Source organism: Neovison vison, chromosome 8 (assembly GCF_020171115.1).
Source record: "Neovison vison isolate M4711 chromosome 8, ASM_NN_V1, whole genome shotgun sequence".
In the NCBI taxonomy this organism is placed as follows: Eukaryota; Metazoa; Chordata; class Mammalia; order Carnivora; family Mustelidae; genus Neogale; species Neogale vison.
The window spans coordinates 66,409,657-66,426,187 of record NC_058098.1 but is presented as its reverse complement, the minus strand read 5'-3'; the positions used below and the strand labels follow the sequence as shown (position 1 = coordinate 66,426,187).

General features: G+C 43.0%; 1 protein-coding gene across 2 annotated transcripts in view; it reads right to left on the bottom strand.

Moving 5' to 3' along the window:
• Positions 1–16,531, bottom strand: part of SH3RF3 (SH3 domain containing ring finger 3) — a 388,055-nt gene that overhangs the window by 50,625 nt on the left and 320,899 nt on the right. For both annotated transcript variants that reach the window (XM_044263806.1, XM_044263807.1), the window contains exon 8: positions 4,694–5,028. In XM_044263806.1, the coding sequence (XP_044119741.1) occupies positions 4,694–5,028 (335 nt within the window). The remainder of the gene's footprint in view (positions 1–4,693; positions 5,029–16,531) is intronic.

Sequence of the window (16,531 nt, the reverse complement as noted above, 5' to 3'; positions counted from 1 at the left end):
GCTCTTCCTCTCAGACCAGCCCCCCAAAGCCTTCATTATAAAGGTCGTGCCAGCCAAGTGGCTTTGATCACACGGCTCACTGCCACGTGGGCTCTGGCGGCAGGTGAGGGACTTTTCTGTTCCTGAGGTCTTGTGAACACTCCACACCAGACGATATGGGTCAGTTATCCCTTTATCCCAATTGCCCGTTTCCCAGCCTGCATCCTGGTACTAAACTCAGTGTCCCTCTAGGCTGGAGCAGAATCTTCTCTCACTATAGACTCCCAGGGCCCATCATTCTACCTGGGCCACATACATGCTCCTTGTAATGAACAGGAGAGAGAGGGGTGACTTGAATGACTTCTAGCCAGATGGTTGGGGAATGCTTCCTGGCTTCAGGAGGGCCATGATCTTCTACCTCCTGCTTCAGCATGTCACTGCTGCTAGTCACTGACCGTGGCCTCTGTCCCGGGGCACAGTGCTCTCTTTATGATGACTCTCCCACGGAGTTGACCCTGAGGGATAACTGAACCATATCATCTGGTGCGGAGTGTTCACAAGACCTCAGAAACAGAAAAGTCATGGTCGGACAGGTGGTATTTGATGGTTGTTTCAAGCACAGAAATGGATTTAAGCATAAAGGGGTTAACTTAAATACTCCAGATCATCTGAAAATTCTTCCAAGATTTTCTTTCCACTCTGCAATCTGTGGGCACCAAAAGATGACTCCAAAAATTATATCCAGTCCCTTCTTCAGAAACATTAGGCCCAAGTCCTTGGTGGGAAGACCTCCAATGACGCCCACAGCTGCACCTTCTGAAGACTGTAACCTTTATGATTTCCATATTCTGGGGCCTTTCTCATGCTTGGGGTCTTCTCTGTGCCCTGGGGTCCTCCCCATGCCGGGGGTGCCTCTCCTGTCTCCACCCTGGGAGACCAGGAAGGGATCCACCCAGCTTGGGGTACCCTGAAGCTATACAACACACATCCTTCCTATGTCTTCTTGGGGAGGGGGCCTCTTCCATGTAGGGCCACCTCCAGCAGATCTGTCCGCAAGCAGAACAGATCTCCAATCAGCCTAAATGGCTCCAGATGCTGGAAGAGTCCCTAGTGCTGTCCAGGGCTCTAAGAGAATCCCTGGGTCCGAAGTCCCCCATCTCAGACCTGTCCTCTATGCACCCTGTCCTGTCCAGGCTTCCTCACTGCGGGCTTCAGGGCTAAGGCACAAGGGCACAACTCTGGAGTGGGCCCTGCTAGCAGAAGTGGGCAGCTCTCTAGGAGGCTGGCAGCCGGGCCACAGGGCAGCCCCTGCAGGCAGTCATAGGACCAGAAAGATGGGCAGGAAGAGCCTCTGGGAGAGAGGGTGGAGGCTGCACACTCAGGTCGAAGTCCTGGGCCCAGAGAGGAGCTCTGGCTCAGGATCCAGTCTACTTCTAGAAGCGAGCACCCATCCTGTCAGCCCTTGAGTCTCTCTGGAGGCCTCAACCCAAAAGTGGGCCAAGTAGGGCCAATGCACAAGGCCTGCCTGGAGCAGAGCTGAGAAGCCCAATCCCCAAGCATAGGACCAGCAGAGTGCCAGCCTCCCAAGGGTCTCCACAGCAATCAGTGCCCACAAGCCACATTTGGGTCCTCTTTGTACCCTGCATGCCAGGAAGCCTGGGAAGAAATCTCCCATGCTCCTAGGACAGAATTGCGTCTGCCACTACCTCAGGGGCCAGGAGCCCCATCAGTCATGGTCTTCTCTCTTGTGCCCACGCTTGGAAGGGCCTGGATCAAATTTCAGAAGAGCCTGGCCCTGTGAAAACTTGCAGGCGCTTTGGTTTGGGTCTCCATGGATAGCATGGCTGGGAGCTCCGCCTTTTTCAGAGGAAAATTCACAACAATAACAACCTGGAGAATATGGAAAATTACTTAAAAAATTCCTTCCATTGGAATTAGACATGGGCACGTCTGTGATAGGTTTACCCAGAAATAGATTTGAAGCCAACTGCTGTGTTTTCAAAGTGGGTGAAATCTGTTCGGCTGTGGTCCCGGTGGGGGCAGGGGGCAAGGGGCACAGCCCAAGGGCACCAAGGCCCCCTGGCTGGCTTGGGGTACACTGCACAGGTTTGCGGGAACAGCTACTGTCTTGGCGCTTCTGCCAGAGATGGCAACTGAATGGTTTGCACTTCACTCTGAAGTAGGAGAAATTCAACTGGGAATACAAAAGGAAAAACCATTAACAGGTGGTTTTTTTCAGACAGTGCTTTTTTTTGTTTATTCTTTGTATGAGAGGCGAGAAGTGAAAACCACACATCACACTCGGAAGGACGATATACAGTATTTCTCCCCCTGGGTCTGACGTGGACAGTTGCTGCCATACCTAGAAAGATGTGCTCGTTTCATCCCGCCTAGTCCATTTCACCTCCTCCTTGAGAGCACAGCATGGACGGCCCCTGGGCCATCAGTGTCCAGCCCTGCGCATGGCCTCTACAGGCAGCAGCTGGCCCGTGCATTTCTGCTGCACATGTCTGCTGCTTTCCTTTTGTGAGCAGGCATTCCTTCCACGGTGCCGTTCAACAAGAGGGACCCTCTGGGTGTCCCCTGGACTCAACTCATCCTTGCTGATGTAGGAGAACTGGTAGCAGAGAGTGAACTCTGAGTGAGAACAAAATGCCTGCTAGGTATCTAACAGGCTGGGAATGCTGAGAGCAGGTCCAGCGCTGGACTTCCTTAGCAACATGCTTAAGAGGGCAAGATGGTGAGTAATATCGCTTTCCTACAAGACTGACTCTAACGTCATGAGCCCTAGCCCTATCTGTTTTGCAAACTAGAGAGAGGGAATTTTTTGGTAAAGAACCAGAAATGTTTACAGAACTATTACTGCCTTTCCCTTTCCAAGTCCATTGCTTTTTTAAGGCCCAGAGGAGCTAGTCTTCCAGGAAGTATTTCCAAGTGTGAGGGGTGCTTGTAACCCCACTCTGCCCCCTGATGAGGCCCAGCTACATCTCCCAACCAGGCTGCAAGGTGGAAGGGAGCTGGCTGAGACCAAAGGATTTGCAAACAGACATGGACACAAACGGCAGAGCAATGATTTCACTTCGTGCCTGGGACCCTGCCGGTCTCAGGGGGCTTGAGCTCTGCTGGGTGAGAGCACAGGAGCAGTGGCTGTGACCGAGTCTTCTTCCACAACCCTGAGCATGGGAATAACGTTCCTCCGGACCAGATGAGACAGGCGGTGATGAGGCCTGGGCACCACTAATCTGGGGGCCCTGAAGAATTTGGTGTGCACAGTTCCAAGAAGCCTCTGTGCTCTCTCCAAGCCCAGGAAGTGAGCTAGTAGGTGTGCCTCCGGGGTCCACTGGACATGCAGCCTGGGCAGTCAACACTGGTTTGGGTACTGTTCCTCAAGAGACAGGAGCGGCTATCCTTGCCTTGAATATACCACTCTGTGTTGCAGGGTTCACCCCAACTCTGGCTAGCACACACTCATTGGAAGACTGGTTTTAAGGGCGTCTGGGTGGCTCAGTTGTTAAGCGTCTGCCTTCAACTCAGGTTATTATCCCAGGGTTCTGGGATCGAGCCCCGCATAAGGCTAACTGCTCAGCGAGGAGTCTGCTTCTCCCTTTCCCTCTGCTGCTCCCCCTGCTTGTGCTCTCCCTCTCTGGTCAAATAAATAAATAAAATATTTAAAAAAAAGAGACTGGTTTTATATAGAAAGGTTCTAAAAGATCCACAGCCTGTGGTAAAGCCAAGAGGGAATGAGAATACATTGTTCATACAGCAAGGCAATGAAGAGAGTAGCTCCCAGCTAGACATGCAGACAGGACAATAGTGGGCAAGGCAGTCACCTGTGAGCATTGCAGATGTATCCCTGGGTTTTAAAGACTGAATGTAAAAAAATAGTAAAATACCTCATCAACATTTTTCTTATATAGATTACATGTTGGAATGATAAAATTTTTAGATATTGGGTTTAATAGATTATACCATTAAAATGAATTTTACTTTTTAATTTTATTTTAAAAATTCTTTTAATTTATTAAAAATGTGGCTACTAGAAGATTTTAAATTAGATAGGTAGCTTGAATTATACTTTTATTGGGCAGCACTGATTTAGAAATCTGATTCTAACACTGACTAATCCAGTGTCTAGCTGGGTAGTAACAGAGGCAAGCCCACTGGACTTTTGTGACAAAAGAATAACTGAAAGTGCTATCTACATTAACTGTCATTCCAGCATCCCCCTCTTGTTTCTCCTCAGAAAACAGCCTGTCCCACGTGGTTGAACAGGTTGTACACTGCACAAGGATGACACATTGAAGGGAAGGGAAGCTGTTCACTTTGTATATAAGTAGATTTGTATATTTATTATTATAATATCCTGGTACCTGGCAATCAGTATCTTGTTCTAACAAAATGAGCAAATTACAGTGACTTCCCAATAGACAGAATTAAACCATTCTGAGGAAATGACACTTTTTCTCTGATTTGCATAAAAGGTCTATCTGGGCTCAGGTTAGCCCTACTTGAACCTGAGGCCTACCTGAATTCCACTCCGAGGGAAGCTGCTTTGCTGGTTTGGCCTCCATCTCTGTCACAGGCCTGAGGCATCTGAGGGCAAGAACTTGGGGCCCTAATTCACACCTTAATTTTATAAAATGTCATTGGTGTCTGGTACCAAAGAGTTACAATGCTGGGCCACAGCCAGGGCTCACTCAGAAAGGCCACTTACCTTTTCATTTTTCTTCTCATCTGGTTTGCATCCGGTGTTGGTGGGGCTGGACGATGACAAGCCACTGATAGGCCCCCCTCCAGCCTCCCCGTTGAGGTTGGCAGCACTGACGTTGGGAGGTGTGACGGCAGACGCTGCAGATGTAAGCGGAATGGCTGGTCGGGGGCACTGGGGTCCGATGACTGTCTGCACGGGGGGCTGGTGCACATGCTGTGGGGACACCACCGAGTGAGGCCTGAGGCTGGCGGTGGGCAGGCGGGATGGGGAGTTCTGGGTGCGCAGGGGCGACACGGTGGCAGTTGGTCGGTCCTGGGCCTGGGCTGAGGAGTGGGCAGCTGGAGCGTGGGGTTGGAGAGAGAGTAGGGTTGCAAGGTTAGTTTTGATACTGCAATGTAGTCTCCACCTACTCTTTCCTCAGCCTTCTCCCAGGGCTCACAGCCTCTCTCTGTGGTCACTCCACACCCAGCCACTCTCCACGGGAGAGAGACTGAGCCCAGGTGACCAGGGAAACACATCCCATATCCTGAGCCCTGCCATGGCACAAAACAGCTCACCCTCAAAACAGCTCACCCTCACAAAAAAGAAAACATTTTTTCCAAGGTTGCCACAAGCATGGGCATATTCCTAGGTTCCCATGAAGCCTTCTAACTGGTTTCCTCTGCTGTGATGAACTAATACACGCACAAGTTCTCTTATAACATCTTTGTGAAAAATGTTCATAAAAGTAAAGCCTGTGACAGAATCCTGAAGAAGCCCCAAGATGCCCGGGGACTATTAGACCCCTCTCCCTCTAAGGTGATCACTGCTGACAGCTTGACTCTGGTTGGTCTCAACCCCAGAACTGTAACCCGGTCCCCTGTTCACACTTGGTATTAGAGCCAGCCGAGCTCAGGCTGAGCACGTGTGGCAGCTTTAGCTGGTGACAGTTATAGGAGGAAGGCAGCTGCAGTCTTGAGGTAAGCCGTCACCCCTCTCACCGCGACCTGCCTGTGGCCATTGCCTTGCCCGCACCCTGAAGCAACAGTTCCTGGATTTACAGAACAGGAACCTCACAATGACGACTCTGGCCCCTACTGCCAGCAAAAATGCTTCCTAAGGATGGTAAGGTTCTGAAGGCCTAACATTGGTAACAACCCACCATGTGAAAACACAAGTTCCTTCTAAACAAAACACTGAATTAAAATGAATCTTGCTGCAACTCACATTAGTGATTTTGAAGAATTGTCTCCTTACTAATCACAGAAGAAACATACTGAGCAACAGAGTGAGCCACACCAGAGGGATGGTGACTTGTGGCCTGGGCTGGTGACCCAAAGGGAGACATGGCATGTGGCATGTGGCAGCCCATGTCACTTCATGCCACATCAGACAACTCAGATCACATCGTTTTTGCACCGTCCCCCAGAGAAGAATTACACCTCACACTGTCCTTATTTCCCACCACCAGAATTCATGGCATTTGGGGCTTTGCAACATGAAAAAAATACACGTCATGAAACAAAACAATATTCTCAGCCACTAAGTATGCCTTAAATAGATAACCTACTCATAAATCCTCAGAGCATTTCCCTGGAACGTGAAGTAACTCGGCATGACAAACCAGAGCCCCTTCACATGCAAGCCAGGCCTCCTCCCTCTGACAGTGCTGTGTGGGAAGAGCTGGTGAGATCTAATTATGTGATCCTGGGTTCTACGGGACTCCGGGACTCTGGCTGCGGCCTGTTTCTAGGAGGTGAAATAAATAAAGGCTGATTTACGGTTTTTGAAGTATTCAGGGTTTGGGGTGGGTTTGAATCGTCACTGAATGTGGCCCCAAGTTTCAAAAGACCAGGTTAATCAACTGCAGATCGATGAACCCACTGGGGTCACTCAATCAGCCCGAGGTAACCCGTGACTTGGATAGTGCTCCTGGGGCCATTTGTCTGCCTCTCCCCAGCTGTCTGAACTCTCCTTCACCCCAGCCCCCCAGCCCTGGAATGAGAATTGGCAGCTGGGCCAGGCAAGAGCAATCTCTTGGGCTCAAGAGCCTGCAGGGGCTGCTCCAGATTCTTCGGCTAAGTCCCACACCACTCCCCTCTACCTCTGGCTGGCTTCCACGTGCCTGCCACATCACCCTGCCAAACCCAGTGCAAAAGAGGAGAGGGTGTTCCAGAAAGTTCTAAGCCTGCCTGCCAGGCAATCTCTTTGACATGCTCCCGTTTTCTCCCTTGCTCCTCCCCTCAGCCACTCCAGCCTCCTGGCTGTTCTCCCGACACAGGCTCTCTCTCACCTCAGAGGCTGTGGCACAGAACCCTCTTCCCGAGTCACCCGTCCCCTGGCCTGCTTCAGTCACCTCAGACACTGCCCTCCCAGAGAGCTCTGTTTTTGCCAACCCACTGAGCAGTTCAGAGTGCCACTCTGCAATCCCAGCCCCTCTTGCTCTGCTTCAATTTCCCTCTCCTCTCACAGCACTATCTGCTCTTACCCACCTGTAGGACCACAGCACTATCTGCTCTTACCCACCTGTAGGATACCCTCTTCATCATGTGTTCACTGTTCCCTGCCTATCTGCCCCCACTACAAGCTGAGCGAGCTCCACTTGCTGTAGAGTTCACAGATCTATTCTGAACAGCTGGACTGCTGCCCAGCATGCAGCAGGTGCTTAATAAATTTCTTGAATGAATGAACAGGCCTTTAAGAAAAGAAAACCTCAATTAAAATATTTCTCCAGATTTTACAGAATTGAACCACTGGAGAAGATAAAAATCCTCCGTGAGAAAGAGGCTGGCTGGTAGAAGAATGTGGGATTCCACTGATCCCCAGGGGGATTTATCCTGGGGATCACCCACCCTGTGCCACCCAACCTTGGACTGACCTGGACTGCTCTCACTCTGGTCATCCTACTGGTTAGCAATACCAAAGCAACCTGCCTCACAGAGGCAGGCACTCTGAGAAAATGTTCTTACTCCGTAGTCTCTGTTCCCCTTTACCTCTCTCCTTTATGAATCTTTGGCGTGCTCCAGCAACTGTGGAGTGCCTAAATACTATTGGACCTCACTTAGTTCATCACTACATCATCCCACATGTGCTTTCTATAAAGAGTAGTTGAATGAATAATGATCTACTTTACCATCAACGTTGCTCTTTTCTTTTTTTTTTAAGTTGTGTCATATTAGTCACCATAAAATATATTAGTTTTTGATGCAGTGTTCCAAGATTGTTTACGTACAACACCAAGCACTCCATGCAATATATGCCTCCTTAATGCCCACTACCAGGCTCACCCATCCACCAACCCCCTCCCCTCTAAAACCCTCAGTTTCTTTCTGAGGGTCCACAGTCTCTCATAGTTCATCTCCCATTCCAATTTCCCCCAATTTACTTTTCCTTTCCTTTTCCTAATGTCCTTCATATTATTCCTTATGCTCCACAAGTAAGTGAAACCATATGATAATTGACTTTCTCTGCTTGACTTATTTCACTCAGCATAATCTCCTCCAGTCCCATCCATATTGATGCAAAAGTTGGGTATTCATCCTTTCTGATGGAGGCATAATATTCCGTTGTATATATGGACCACATCTTCTTTATCCATTCATCTGTTGCAGGGCATCTTGGCTCTTTCCACAGTTTGGCTATTGTGGACATTGCTGCTATAAACACTGGAGTACATATGGCCCTTCTTTTCACTACATTGGTATCTCTGTGGTAAATACCCAGTAGTACAATTGCAGGGTCATAGGGTAGCTCTATATTTAATTTCTTGGGGAATCTCCACAGTTTTCCAAAGTGTCTGCACCAACGTGCATTTCCACCAACAGTGTAAGAGGGTTCCCCTTTCTCCACAACCTCTCCAACATTTGTTGTTTCCTGTCTTGTTAATTTTGGTCATTCTCATAGTGTAAGGTGGTATCTCAATGAGGATTTGTTTGTTTGTTTTTTAAAGATTTTATTTATTTATTTGATAGACCAAGATCACAAGTAGGCAGAGGCAGGTAGAGAGAGAAGGGGGGAAGCAGGCTCTCTGCTGAGCAGAGAGCCCGATGCAGGGCTCAATCCCAGGACCCTGAGCTCATGATCTCAGGGGAAGGCAGAGGCTTAACGCACTGAGCCACCCAGGTGCCCCTCTCAATGAGGTTTTGATTTGAATTTCCCTGATGGCTAATGATGATGAACATTTTTTCTTGTGTCTGATAGCCATTTGTATGTCTTCTTTGGAGAAGTGTCTGTTCATGTCTTCTCCCCATTTTTTGAAATGATTATCTGTTTTTTGGGTGTTGCGTTTGAGGTGTTCTTTATAGATCTTGGATATCATCCCTTTGTCTATACTGTCATTTGCAAATATCTTCTCCCATTCTGTAGGTTGCCTCTTTGTTTTGTTGACTGTTTCCTTTGCTGTGCAGAAGCTTCTTATCTTGATGAAGTCCCAAAAGTTCATTTTTGCTTTTGTTTCCTTTGCCTTTGGAGACATGTCTTGAAAGAAGTTTTTGTGGCTGATGTTGAAGTTACTGCCTATGTTCTCCTCTAGGTTTTGATGGATTCCTGTCTCACATTGAGGTCTTTCATCCATTTTGAGTTTATCTTTGTGTATGGTGTAAGAGAATGGTCGAGTTTCATTCTTCTACACATAGCTGTCCAATTTTCCCAGCACCATTTATTGAAGAGACTGTCTTTTCTCCACTGGATATTTTTCCTGCTTTGTCAAAGATTATTTGACCATAGAGTTGAGGGTCCATATCTGTGCTCTCTACTCTGTTCCATTGGTCTATGTGTCGTTTTTGTGCCAGGACCATGCTGCCTTGGTGATCACAGTTTTGTAATAAAGCTTGAAATCAGGCAACATGAGCCCCCAGGTTTACGTTGCCCTTTTCTTACTCTCAAGTTGATCACTTCCCATTTCATGGATGAAATGGAACATTCGCAACTCCCCAAACTTCAGGCCAGGCTAGCTCCTCTCTTAACTCATCCACACCTAGACCCACCCTGCACTCCAGTTTCAAGGACAAAGGGTCCCAAGAGGTCTACCCGTCATACTCATCTTGATCCTTTCTTCTGGCTCTTCCCTTCTTGCCTGTATTAAGTATCTCTGATAACTTTACTTCCTGTTAATTTACTAACCGAGTTATAGCTCCCATTTAAAAAACAATCCTTTTTTTTGGTCAGTACCTCCTTTTCCGGTTTTTCTTTATACCTAGTATTCTTGAAATAGTGTCTGCATTGGTTCTTTCTTACTTTTCATTCAGTTCTTTGCACCATCTGTATTTGCTCTCATGGCAGTTTTCATCTCTGCTCTATGCTCTGGTTACACTCCCTCTACAGCTTTCTAGTGTCACCAATTTCCATCTTCAACTGTATTCAGGCTAGAGTTCATGGTATCTGTAGAGATTCTGTATTTAAATAAATCTATTTTTCCCTTTCCAAAATTTCAAGTTGGTTCTTTTTCATACCCATCAGTTTCTGATTTATAGCTATCCATCCAATTTTTCCCCTTTATAACACCCTGTTTTTTTCTTTCTTTCTTGGGGATGGCGGGGGAGTAGATGTTATTCTTTCTTTTCCCTTTTAGAGGGTCTTTTATTTTTATTTTATTGTATTTTTTTATATTTTATTTTTATTTATTTTTATTTTTTAACTAGGCCCCATGCCCAATGTGGGACTTGAACTCATGACCCCAGGATTAAGAATCAGATGCTCTCTGACTGAGCTAGCCAGCACCCCTAGAGGATCTTAAATATACTGATAGCAAAGTCTTTTTCAGATTGCTCTCTTATTTCTCTCCCATTTCCTCAGTTTATTGGCTATCTTTTTTGCCTTAGTGTTTCCTTTGTGCTTCAAGATTTCCATGTGCAAGTTCCTTTTGAGCACGACTATCTTATTGTCATTGTAGCCTTGTCACTGCCTTTTTTTTTTTAAAGATTTTATTTATTTGACAGAGAGAGAGAGATCACAAGTAGGCAGAGAGGCAGGCAGAGAGATAGGGGGAAGCAGGCCCCCCACTGAGCAGAGAGCCCAATGCAGGGTTCAATTTCAGGACCCTGAGATCATGACCCAAGCCGAAGGCAGAGTCTCAACCCACTGAGCCACCCAAGTGCCCCTTGGTCACTGCTTCTGCATGGTCCTCTGCGACCTCCTCTCAGAACCAGGTGTAACTGGATGGTTTGGGCTCTGGTCCTCAGGCCATAGCTGAACTCAGCTCCATGTCAAGGTGGCCTTCTCTCTCCTTTCCTATATCCCAGGCAGCAGCTCAGTACCAACCATTCCCCAAGAATGGAAGAGACTGCAGCTGTTTAAACCATTGCATGTGGCTCTGGTTCCCTGATACTCACCAGGGTACTGTCCATTTTCTCTTGCAGGAGCTGAAAGTCAGCTAATACTGCCTGCTTTTCATCCCAGTAAGCCATCCTACTTGCTATCATGTGTTCCATTTTGTTTCTATCCATAGAGTTGACTTTTCAAAAATTTAAAAACAAAGAGATCCGTGTTTAAAACAGAGATAATAGGGGATTTCCACATGAACTCACTATCCCACAGTATTCAGGAATCCTTCACCCGATTCTCAGTCACTTCTCGGAAATATGGTTTCTCGCTTTCATTCCATCAAATATTCTCTGAACAGGATCAACTATGATTCCACCTGTCAGCAAACTTAATGGACACTTCTGTTTTCAGAAAAAAGTATCCACAGATCTAGTTGCTCATCTTTATACCAATATCACATGGACTTGATTACTGTAACCTTATGTCTTTTTTAAAAGATTTTATTTATTTATTTGAGAGAGAGAATAAATATAAATTTTATTTATTTAGCATGTGAGAGAGAGAGAGAGAGAGATTGAGCATGAGAGATGAGAGGTCAGAGGGAGAAGCAGACTTCCCACCAAGTAGGAGCCTGATGTGGGACTCCATCCAGGGACTCTGGGATCATGACCTGAGCTGAAGGCTGTTGCTTAACCCACTGAACCACCACCCAGGTGTCCCAATAACCTTAAATCTTGAAATCAGTGTTAGTCTTCCAACTTTGTTGTTCTTTTCATGTTTGTTTCAGCTATTTTAGGTTCTTTACATGTCTAAATGAATTTGAGAAATAGATTTCTAATCTCTACAAAAAAGTTGAGTGGGATCAACTTTTTACCAATGGAATTGGTATTCCATTGAATCTATAGGTAAATTTTTGGAGAATAGAGCCCTTAACAATATTAAGTCTTCTTACTTATGAATAAAATATACTGCTCTACTTATTTCAGTCTTATTCAATTTCTCTTAGCAATATTTGGTAATTTTCAGTGGACAGGTCTTCCTCTTCTTTTATCAGATATATCCCTAAATTACATTTGTTCTTACTAAAATTACTATCATTTTTTAAAACATCAATTTCTAATTATTCACTGCTAGTATGTAAAAGTGTAATTGATACTGTATATTAATCTTGGATCCTGCAACCTTGCTGCACCCATTTATTAACTATAAAGAAAGCTCTTTTGGTTAGTGTGGATTCTCCAGGGCTTTCTATATTTAAGATCATATTATATGCAAATAGACACCACAATTTTACTCCCTCCTTTCCAATCTGCATGCTTTTTATATCTTTTTCTTAACTAACTGCTCTGGCTAGAACTTACAGTACAATACTGAATAGAAGTGGCAAGAGTGGATATCCCTGTTTAATCCTGATCTCAGGGGGAAAGCTTTCAGTCTCTCACTATTAAGTCTGAGGTTAGCTGTGGTTTTCATAGATGCCCATTATCAGGTCAAGCAGCTTACTTCTATTTTCTCATTTTCTGACAGTTTTTAATCAGGAACATGTGCTAGATTTTGTAAAAAAAAAATTTTTTTTTCCACATCTATTAAATTGATCATATTATTTTTATTCTTTAGTTTGTTAATACAATAAATTATATTGACTGTTAAATGCAAGTCAAACCTTGAATTCCTAAGAGAAACTCTACTTGGTCATGATGTATTATCCCTTTTATTTATTACTATAATTGACTGCTAAAATTTTGTTTAGAGTTTTTACATCTGTGTTTACAGTTGATAGTTGTAGTTTGTAGTTGACAGTTGATAGATGTAGTTGTAGTTGTAGTTTTATTTTCCTTCAGTGCCTTTGTCTGGTTTGGGTATGAGGGTAGAGTTAACCTTATAGAAAGAGCTAGGAAATATTCTCCCTTCAATTTTCTGGAAGTGTTTCAATGGAATTGTTGTATTTTTTCCCTTAGCCATTAGGTATAATTTAACAATGAAGCCACTCAGGTGTGGAGATTTCTTTGTGGAAAGTTTTTAACTAATTCAATTTCTACTTCAATTTTAATAGACATAGGCCTATTCAGGTTATTTATTGTTTCTTAAGTGTATTAATTTCTGTTTTTTAAGAAATTTATGTTTTGTCTAATACATTGACTTTATTGGTATAATTTTTTATAATACCTTATATTCTGTAAAATCTGAAGTAAAATAATAATCCCTTATTATTCCGTAAATCTATTATTCCTGGTATTGATAATTTGTGTGGTCTCTCTATTCTTTATTTCTCTGTCTTGATGCTTACCAATTTTATTACAGATCTTCTCAACGAAACAAGTTCACTTTCATTGATTTTCTCTATTATTTTTCTGTTTTCTATTTCACTTATTTCTGCACTGACTTTTTTCTGCTTCTTTTAGCTTCCTTTGCTCTTTTTTTCTAGTTTCTTAAAGTAAAACTGAGGTGACCGATTTGAGCTCTACTTTCCCTACCATCTGTGTTCAGTGCTTATATGCTGTATTTTCATTTTCATTCAGTTCAAAACACTTTTTAAAATCCCTTTTGATTTCTTCTTTCATCCATGGTTTAAGTGTGTGTGCTATTTAGTTTCAAATATTTAGGAATATCTCTATGTTATTAATGTCTAATTCATCTGTATTGTAGTCAGGGAATATAATTTGTGGGACTTAAATACCTTTAAATTTATCTAGGTTTAAATATTATGGCCCAATATGTGGTCTATGTTGGTAAATGTTCTGTGTTCACTTGAAAAGAATGTGTATTTTGCTGTTGGTGTAGCACTCCATAAATGTTAATTAAGTCAAATCAGTTACAGCTTGCTAAAATGTTCTATATTCTTACCAATATACTCTGTACTTGTTCTGCCAGTCATTGAGAGAAGTATTGAAAGTTTTGACTCTAATTGTGGATTAGTCTATTTATTTCTCCTTGCAGCTCTACCAGTAACTGCTTATATATTTTGAAGTTCTGTTATTTGGGCATAAATATTTAGTTCTCTTGACACACTGACCCCTTAATCATTATGAAATTGCCATTCATATAGTAATAATATTCTTTGTTCTAAATTATACTCTGATATTAATATAACCATTTCAGATTTCTTTTTAGTAGTATTAGCACGGTACATTTGATCCTCATTATCCATAGATTCTATCTGTGCAAATTTACCTACTAGCTACGATTGATTTTTAACTCCCAAATCAATACCTGTGGTGCTTTTGTGGTCATTCACGGACATGCTCCTACCAGCAAAAAACTGGAGTCGCGGACACATTTTCCCAGCTGAGGTGCAATAAAATGATGTTCTTCCTTCTTGTTTAAGTTCATGCAGAGAAGCCCAGGGACAATGATGGGAGGGGGAAGGGCAGGGCAGTGCGAGATGCTCCAGCTCTGGGACTGACTGGATAGGCTTGAACCCTGCTTTTCACATGTTAATGGGGTGGCCTTGAGCAGTCCCTTCTGAACCTTATTTTCTCTTTTGTAAAAGAAATAGAATCTACCAGAATGACTTATTTTTAGTATTTAAGATTATAGTCTCTGTGAGATATACATGCATGTATTTCACTTAGGAGCAATAGTTTAGTGTTCACTAATATAGTGTCCATGAAAACTTTATACAGCATAGCTACTGTGGATAATGAGAATCAACTGTATATCTTGATCCTTTCTTTACTATTTTTACTTTTTTTTGTATTTAAAGTATTAAAATATGCTTCCTGTTCACAGCATATGGTTAAGTTTTGTCTTTTTTAAAAATAATACTTGACAATCTCTGCATTCTCTTTAAAGTTGTTTAGACCATTTATATTTATTTTTATGACCAGGATTAAACCTACACTTTATTACATGTTTACCATTTTACTCATGCATTCTTCATTTCCTTTCCTCTCTTTTTATGCCTTCTTTTGGGTTAACTAGAAGTTTTTGTGATTCCATCTTACCTCCTTTGTTAGCTTATTGCTGTAATTCTGTTTTGATATGTAGTGCTTGCTTATATCTTTAATTTATCATAGTCTACCTACAAGTGACTCCATAACTCTTCACACATAGTATAAGAGCATACTTATAATAGTATAATAGTTTATAATACTATAGTATAATAGTATATTTCTCTACTCCCAAAGTCCAAATGCACCCCAAATGGTACATTTGCCATTATACATTTTAATTTTAATTTTACTTCTTTATTGAAGTTTACTTTATTTAACATATACCATATTATTAGTTACTGGGGTAGAATTTAGTGATTCATCAGTTGCATATAGCACCTAGTACTCATTCCATCAAGTTCCCTCCTTACTGCCCATCTCCCAGTTACCCTTCTCCCCACTCATCTTCTCTCTAGCAACCCTCAGTTTGTGTCCTAGATTAGCATCTCTTCTGGCTTGCCTTTCTCTCAATTTTCATCTTACTTTATTTTTCCTCCCTTTCCCTTATGTTCATCTGTTTTATTTCTTAAATTCCACATATGCAGGGTGCCTGGGTGGCTCAGTGGGTTAAGCCTCTGCCTTCAGCTCAGGTCATGATCTCGTGGGCCTGGGATTGAGCCCCATGTCGGGCTCCCTGCTCAGCGGGGAACCTGCTTCCCCCCTCTCTTTGCTTGCTTCTCTGTCTACTTGTATCAAATAAACAAATAAAATCTTAAAAAAAATTCCACATATGCATGAAATCATATTGTATTTGTCATTCTCTGACTTACTTATTTTGCTTAGCATAATAACCTCTAATTCCATCTATGTCATTGCAAATGGCAGGATTTCATTCTTTTTGATGACTGAGTAATATTCCATTGTATGTACATGTATGTGCATGTATACATACATACATGCATACATACACACATATGTGTGTATGTACACACACACACACACTCTGCATCTTTACCCATTCTATTTAAATTCATCTGTTGATGGGCTTTTAGGCTCTTTCTATATTTTGGCTGTTGTGGACATTGCTGCTATAACCATTGGGGTACATGTATTTTAAATGAGAAACTACATTGTTTTTATTTTTGTTTCATTTGCTATAGTTTAAAGATATTTAAATAGTCAGTAAAAGTTATATATTTATGTATGCTGTTATCATTCCTTGCATCCTTCACTCCCTTTTACAGATCCACATTTCCATCTGATACTATTTTCCTTCTTCCTAAAGAAATTTGTTTAATATTTTTCATAGTGTGGTCTGTTGGTAATGAAATCTTTTAGCTTTACTATAAGAAGGGAAGGGAGTTGCGGGAAATTGGAAGGGGAGGTGAACCATGAGAGACTATGGACTCTAAAAAACAATCTGAGGGTTCTGAAGGGGTGGGGGTTGGGAGGTCGGGGTACCAGGTGGCGGGTATTATAGAGGGCATGGATTGCATGGAGCACTGGGTGTGGTTCCAAAATAATGAATACTGTTTTGCTGAAAATAAATAAAAAATAAATTAAAAAAAAAAAGAATGATTATTTTGCTTTCATTTTGAAAGAAACTTTTGCTGGGTATAGAATGCTATCTTGACAGGTTTCTTTCTTTCTACTACTCGACTATTTTCTCACTTAAGAGTTTCTGACAAGAAATATACCGTCATCCTTATTTTTTCCTACTTTATCTATC